Below are 7,481 nucleotides of genomic sequence, written 5' to 3' on the forward strand. Positions count from 1 at the left end.
GAAGGAGGGGAAGAAGAAGAAGAAGAAGAGGAGGAGGAGGAAGAGGAGGAGGAAAGCACGAGCTCTGTGAGGCCGAATGATTTGCTTATGTGGAGGCAGGATTTGAACCCATGTGCGTGACTCAAATCTTTTTCACCTGGGGCAGCCTGGACTCCAGCCATACAGTTTGTGGCATGATTCCTTTCCTCCATGTCTTCAACCCTACTTCTTCCATCCACAGTCTCATCTCTGCCTGGAGCTACAGACACTACATGATGGGGTCATTGAAGGAAGAGTCATTTGGTTCCTCCAGAGACCAAGCTTGAAGAATCTAAGAGACTCCCAAGTCCCCAAGGAGTCAGGGACATAGCTTCAAAGATGGAATGAAGAGCCACCTATGCCTCTAACTGTAACCCTGTTTCTGCTCCACTCTGCTGTGGGACCTTTCCAGAGGATCAAAAATGAACAAGAAAGAAGACTGCGGACACAGTTGCCCAGGAAGTGAAGATAACTTAGCAGTGCCAGGCCTGAGCTGCAGTGGTCTGGCTTCAAAAATAGGCCAGTCTGTTCAAAAAATGCAAGCAGTGGAGAGAATATTCATGAGCCAGGTTCATGTACATCGCTAATGCCAGGGCAGCCTTCCCTGCCTGCCAGGAGACTCATGATTTTGATACTTAATCAAAACTCCTCTTAACTATATTTCCTATCACAGATGGACAATTTCATATTAGTTTAGACTGAAGCCTCCTAAAATTCTTCAAAGATTTTTTTCCCCCTGACTTCTGCATTTCCAGGAATTTAAAGAGTTAAGAACCGTACTTGGGCTTGGTACAAACAGATTTTGTCCTGGCTGAAAATGTATTACTCATGACTAATATTATTAATTAATTTCTAGAAATTAATGTTAATTAACCCACATTTCTTGAGTCTATAGTATGTGTGCCATGCTAGAAACTGTGATGGGGGATTATTCATTTATTTAAAACTCACAACATGTATGTGAGTGAGGGATTGATATCATCACGGTCCCCATTTTTCAGATGAGAAGATATAAACCACAGAAGAGTTAAGTAACTGGCCCAAGATCACACAGTTGGAAAATGGTGGCTGTAGGGTGACCAATTGTTCCAGTTGATCTGGTACTGTTCCTGAACAGTTTGCAGGAGCTATCCAAGTTTTAAAAGGGAAAGGCCTAGATCTGAGAATCCCTCCTCTACCTCAGGCAAACCAGGATGTTTGGTCACTCTAGGCGATGGCAGGACCTGAACCCAGACCTTCTGACTCTGGGGCCATGTGCACCACCTCCAAAACCACAGAGCTCCCCCACTGCAGAAGTTCTCTTCCTGCCCCATGCATTTGACAGAGACAGCTATAACCAGAGACTGTGTCAAAGGTGTAGTAAGAGTGAACCAAGAATCAGGGGGTCTGAGGCAGAGATCTGATGCTCATGCTGGCTCTGTGACCCTCTCTGGGCCTCCAGGGACCTGGTGGACATGGTTTCCTAACCTTAATGACACCGGGCCTGGGTGGAGCACAAAGGGTGTCTATACAGTGGGTACTGTGTCTGGGGCTCACATCCACATGGGCCTGGTCATGCCTCTGCTCTGGGACAGACCAGCTAGACCCCACAGTCATGTATAGTATGAAAGGTCAGCTCATCCACACACCCCAGATCACAGATGGGGAAACTGAGGCTCAAAAGAGAGAGTGATTTGTCCACTCAGGGAGTGCAGTTCCTGTGGGGCTAGCAGCCAGTCACTGACTCCTAGTCCGGTGCTCCTAGTCGGGAGCCACATCGCTCCTTTCCTGAAATCTTTTGAAAGAAAATGATAAATCCATCTCCTCTGCTCGGGCCTCTCCTGCTTTCCAGGTGAGAACAGGGAGGTGGCAAGAGGTAAGCAAGGCAGAGCAGCCCCCAGGCTCTGAGGGAAACATCACGGCCCTCTTGCTTATTATTACGATTATTATTTAAGCACAGTATGAGAACTGCTCATCCGCTCCCAGAACGACATCACTTTGCGCTTGCTGTCATTTTTTTTCCCCCTCCATAGCTTTGCAAAACTGAGCTCCTTGAAATCTTGCAGCCCTGTGAGCTGTTATTTTACTTATCTTCAGATGAGAACACTGAGGACTGGGAAGTTTACAACATGCCCAAGATCACACAGCAAGTTCAGGACAGAGACAGGCCTCCTCCCAGGTCTTCTGAGTGAGTTCTGGGTTGACTCCCTGAGATCCCACTACCTGCCATAGAATCACTGAGAAGCGGGCAGTCTCAAACATCCCAGGGCCTGGTGGTGATACCCGGGGTCCTCAGACCTGCAGGCAGGATCTGTGGTGCAGAGGGTGTGAGACTCAAAGCTCTCCCGAGGCAACCCAGTCAGCTACATTCAGCCAGAGTGCGAGCATGTGGGTCGGTGTGGCTGAGTGGGGGAGGGGGGAGGTCCCGAGGCTGTGACACAACAGTTTCCTTGAGACCAAAGGAGACAGACCCTCCAGCATTGTGACAGGCGGGGTTGAAGAGATGTTCCCCAGCGGCTCCAGTCATAGGGCAGAAGGGATGGCACCTTTCGGGAATATCTGAAAAGTCAATCAACGAGGTGATCTCAGCTAAAACCTTCCATCCACGGACACCTCCCTGCTCTCCACAAGAGGCCTGGGTCCTGAAGGATCCCTAGACCACTGGAGTCCAGCTAGAGCCCACGCTCTGAGTATTTGGGGAGTGACTCAGATTGGTTTTTCTGGCTTTTAAGGCAAGGGAACAAGCTGACCAATGGAGGGCAAGAGCCCTGAGTTTGGGGTCAGGACACTGGCATAAGCAGTCTGGCCCTCAAATCCAGCAAGAGAGACCTCCGCCCTGAGCCCTGCACATTAACAGTCCCACATCCCTCCCCATATGACAAAGAGTTCACGGGGCTAAAGGGATGTGCCTATCCACAGCCCCCACCTTCTGTTTCAAACCAAGCTCTAAATGCCTAAAACATGGAATTCTTTGCCCAAATGCCCTCATCTTGCCTGCAAGATGTGTGTGGGCATCTCCCCTGGTCCCATCCTCCTGAGGGTAGACTGTGCCACCTGTGTGCCCAGCTAGACGCCTGAGAGGTGGTATTTGTGAGCAACACACGTGCATGGAATATGGGTGTGCAACCTGCAATGTGCACCTGTGCGAGGGAGGCCCCTCGTGGTACTAGGTAGAGCTGGGGTGGTAGGCAAGACAAGTGGGCCAGCTCGGCTCTCCCAGCACATATGAGGCTGATCCTCAAGGAGCCTCAGAATTCTAAATGTGAACCCAGCCTTGCCGGTCATTACAAAGGTATATTCACCAAGGTAGGAGGGCAGAACACATTTCATGTAACAGTTTGTAAGCTTAATGTAGAATGTCTAAGTCTATATGCACAGCTGGTGAGCCTCCATTTGCACTGTTTGCTCCATCCATAACTCTTAGGGGCAGACCTGATTGTGAGTCTTAGCTTGAGACACTTTCTAGATTTGTTGAATTAGGAGAGTGCTTCTCTTCTCCTCGAAAATTGGGTCTCTCATTTCCTCATCTATAAAGTCTAGGGCACAGTGTAGTTCCTGTCTGCTGAGCCATAATTCTGACACCCTCCAGAGTCAGCTACTCAGCCAACATCTGCAGACTTTGCTCACAGGACACTGAGGACATGCTGGGGGACCCAGCAGAGTCTGGGGAAGCCTCAGAGGAAGCTCCAGTTAGGTTTGGCACTTTTCTCTTTTGAGACCTCACCATCAACATTCTGTTTCTGTTAAATCACTAAGCCAAGCCAGTAAGTCAGGGAAAAGCAAGGTCCCTGCAACCATGCCCTGGGGCCCACCTGCTCTGCCATGTCTGGGAGCACCAGGGAGAGGGGCTGCCTCTAACTAGTCCCCAGCTGTGGTTTGGGAGAAGTGAATGCTGCTCATTCAGGTGGAGCACCAGGTGTTTAACAAACATTAGAAACTCCAAACTTCTTCAGAAATGTAACTGAAGAAATCAACACAGAAAGGCAGGAGTAGGGAATGCTTCCCAGGGCCAGGGTCCCAGATTGAATTAAGAAGAGAGGGTCCTGGGTATTTTGGAGGTGGTTGAAGCAAAGGGGTGAGGACTGCTCCTTATCATGCCAAACATCCTGCAGGTAGAGCAGACACCACCAGGGAGCTTTCTGACAAAGACAAATGCCACCCTGGGTCCTCAAAACAGATCCTTTGTAATTAAGTCCCAGGAGGCTATCAGTGTGGAGGCTGACAAAACTTCCAGTGAGCAGACTCCAGCTTCTGCCCTGGCTGTCCAGAGGGAGAAGCTGGCTCCCGCTGCCCAAGACCAGCACTCCCAGATCCTATAGGCTTTCAGCACTGAATGGCCTAGGAGGCTTACTGCCTGAGACTGGTGGTGCCCAGGGCAGCCCCTGAGCTAGCTCTGTACTTGCTCATTTGTAGGGAGGAAGAGTTTAGTGCTGCCAAGATAGAAGCTGGTGGACTGGCTGTCAGGGTCTCTTGCGGACTGACCATCCCCTCCTGTGTTGTCCCTTCCACATGCTTGGTGGAGATCAGCCCCTCAGAGAAGGACAAGTTGTCTTCACTGAAGGGGCAGTGCTATCAGGTCTGCCACTATTCCATGACCTCAGGGAGCATTAGACCGGGGGGCCTGTTGGCACTGGCCAATGGCAACCCCGGCTCCAGAAGTCTTTCCTCTCTCCAACAAGACTGGGCTTGGAGGGTCCCGGGGCACTGGGAGCAGGGGCTCCTCAAAGCAGCCTGGGGCTAAGAAGAGATCAAGGTCCTCCCAGAGGAGTGGAGGGGAGATCAAAGGGGAGCAGAGTAGCTGCCTACACTCCTGAGACCCCAGGACTCTATCTGCAGTGTCTGGCCTGGCATCAGCCAGAGGGATTTGCAGGAGTGGAGCTGGCCTTACATCCCAAATAGGCTGAACAGGAACCATGGCCCCTCCTCTTCTGGAAGTTGGAGGAAGAGTGGGAATGCAGTTTGTACTGCTCTAAATAAGAACTGGTTCCACTCCCAGCTCAACCCTCCTCCGCTGTTAGACTCATGGTGAGAGGGCCCGCTCTAGGAGTCTTCACTCTCGGGAGTTAAACGATATTGCCCTACATCTTCTAAGAGCAGTCCCAGCCCAAGTGCTAAGGATGAACCCTCTAAGGAAGACCCTCTCAGCCCCAAGTCATGGAAAGGGCAATAGCTCTGCAATTGTGGCTGCAAATATTTCCTTGAAGGACACTGAACCATGCAGAGACATGTGCTGTGAGAACCAGTGTATGTCTTTGTGGCAGAATGCATGCACGCCACTCTTGTAAACCTGTGTACACATGGCCAGCTGTCTGGTACATATACAGTTTATATGGGAATACATGAGATTGTGTGTGGAGCTCCCACATTTACATGTTCTGGTATCTATTAGCTCTCAGTCACTCACATGTACATTCTGTTCCTGAATCTGTGGGGATTCTGTGGCTGGAAGATTGGTCCAGTGTGTAATCAGGAATGGCTGTGCTCAAGGGGACAATGAACATGTGCACACTTGCCCTTCAATGTGCCAGCACCGTGAAGGTCAAGGACTGCCTGTTACTGCTCTCATGCAGGAAATACTCAGAATGCTCAGCCTGATACCTCCAGTCTGTCCCCTTTAATCCTGGTGTGGAACATATCCACCAGAGGATACAGCTTCCTCTGCCCCGAGGCTCCCCTGGATTCCCAGGTTCTCTCACATGGAGGGCCCTTGCCGGCCCTGTCGGAGCTCTCTGCCTGCCTCACCTGCCATACCATCTGGACCCCAGCACCCCCTTATCTAGGGTTCCAGGACACAGAGGGGGAGCCTGCCTTCCCCTGGGACAACAGGATGTAAAATAGCAGAGTCTAGACGCCGCCAGCTGTTTCCCTCCTCGATTTCCTGTTCTCCTGGGGAAAGCCGAGGTGAGCTCAGGACAGCGCAGCTAAGAGTTCCCTCCTTCTCTCTCTGACAGACTCCTGCGGATGGCAGGGGTTGCCAGAGGGTACCTATGCTTGCCCAGCTCCATCTGCCCTCCTGAGAGCAGCAGCCAACGTGAGGACAGAGGTAGGGGCAGATTCAGCCCCAGGAGCCTTGGGGCAACACTCCTTCTGCAGGAGCCTCCTAGGCACCAAGTCCGGCAGACATTGGACAGTGCTCTCTGGGGAGGGCAGGAAGAGCCCCCACCCCACCCCTCAGGGCCCACCACAGGGAAGGATGCAGCTCGAGTCCATCAGAATTCTCTCTCTCTCTCACACACACACACACACACACACACACACACACACACACACACACACACACACACAGTCGGGAGACAGAGGCAGCGCCACACACCCGAGAAGGGAAAGACTCAGAGAAGCGACACACTTGGGTCTGAAGAGCTCTTAAGGAGCTCCCTAAGCCTCGAGGCCGCCCTCTCAGGGCCAGAATCAAACACTTTGAAGGTCTTTAACGGGAACAAAGACCACGGACTTCCCATGTGCCATTTAAAGTGAAAGCTACAAACACAAAAAATGAGCATGAAGAAGCCCAACAGAGTTCTGACTGTCTGTGATTCTTACCCTGATGCTTCGAAAAACGATGTACAGATGGGCTCACCCACGTTTTTTGTGGCCCTGGTTTGCTAATACCCTAAGCACCTCCTTAAGCCCCACAGCTGGGCCGCTCTCCCCACCCTCGTGTTCTCAGAAGAAACAGAGGCTGGGTGGAAAAGAGCCCCTGGGGCTAGGGACCTCCCACTCCCACCGAGATCCCGCGCGGCTGTTCCCAGAGCCCTAGCGGGGCTCGGCTCACCTGGGGTGCAGGTCCACGAGCAGCACGAGCGTCTGCATGGTGATCACGTCGATGCGCTTGCAATGGAAGCGGGCCACCTTGAGCACCTTGAGGTACGTGCAGCAGAGCACGACGAAGGAGAGCAGGAAGCTGAGAGCGTGGAAGGCGCCAGTGAAGACGGCGAAGCGCAGGCGCTCGTCCGGCCGCCGGCTGCACAGCGTGCACGAGGCGTACAGCTGGTGGAAGCCGAGCCAGGACAGGGCGAGCGCGGTGGCTGGGAAGGTGAGCGCGTGCAGCCACGTGTAGGCCACCATGAGCGCCGCGTCGCGGAGGCGCATCTTGGCCCGGTAGCTCAGCGGGAAGACCACGGCCACCCAGCGGTCGATGCTGAGTGCGGCCATGCTGAGCATGGAGTTGGCCGCCAGGAAGGTGTCGAGGAAGGCAGCCAGGCGGCACAGGCGGTCGCCCGCCGGCTGCCGCTGCGCCACGACGCCGGCCAGCGTGAGCGGCATGTTGACCACGGTGCACAGCAGGTTCCCGCACGTGAGGTTCAGGGTGAAGAGCGCCGGCGCCTGGCGGCGGATGTCCGCGCTGTGCAGCAGGCAGAGCAGCACCAGCGCGTTGGACAGCAGCGAGACGCCCATCGTGCCCACCAGCAGCCCCACCAGGCCCGCGTCCCACGAGTTCATGATGCGCGCCCCCCGCCGGCGCTCAGGGCCCGCAACCCGGCGCC

The 7,481-nt window shown here is 53.4% G+C and overlaps 1 protein-coding gene across 1 annotated transcript in view; it reads right to left on the minus strand.

Moving 5' to 3' along the window:
* Window positions 1-7,473, minus strand: part of GPR26 (G protein-coupled receptor 26) — a 21,571-nt gene extending 14,098 nt beyond the window's left edge. The window contains exon 1 of the mRNA XM_011930213.1: window positions 6,770-7,473. Within this exon, the coding sequence (XP_011785603.1) occupies window positions 6,770-7,437 (668 nt within the window). The 5' untranslated portion in view covers window positions 7,438-7,473. The remainder of the gene's footprint in view (window positions 1-6,769) is intronic.
* Window positions 7,474-7,481: the final 8 nt, after the last annotated feature.

This window comes from Colobus angolensis, unplaced genomic scaffold (assembly GCF_000951035.1).
Source record: "Colobus angolensis palliatus isolate OR3802 unplaced genomic scaffold, Cang.pa_1.0 Scaffold85, whole genome shotgun sequence".
Taxonomy (NCBI): Eukaryota; Metazoa; Chordata; class Mammalia; order Primates; family Cercopithecidae; genus Colobus; species Colobus angolensis.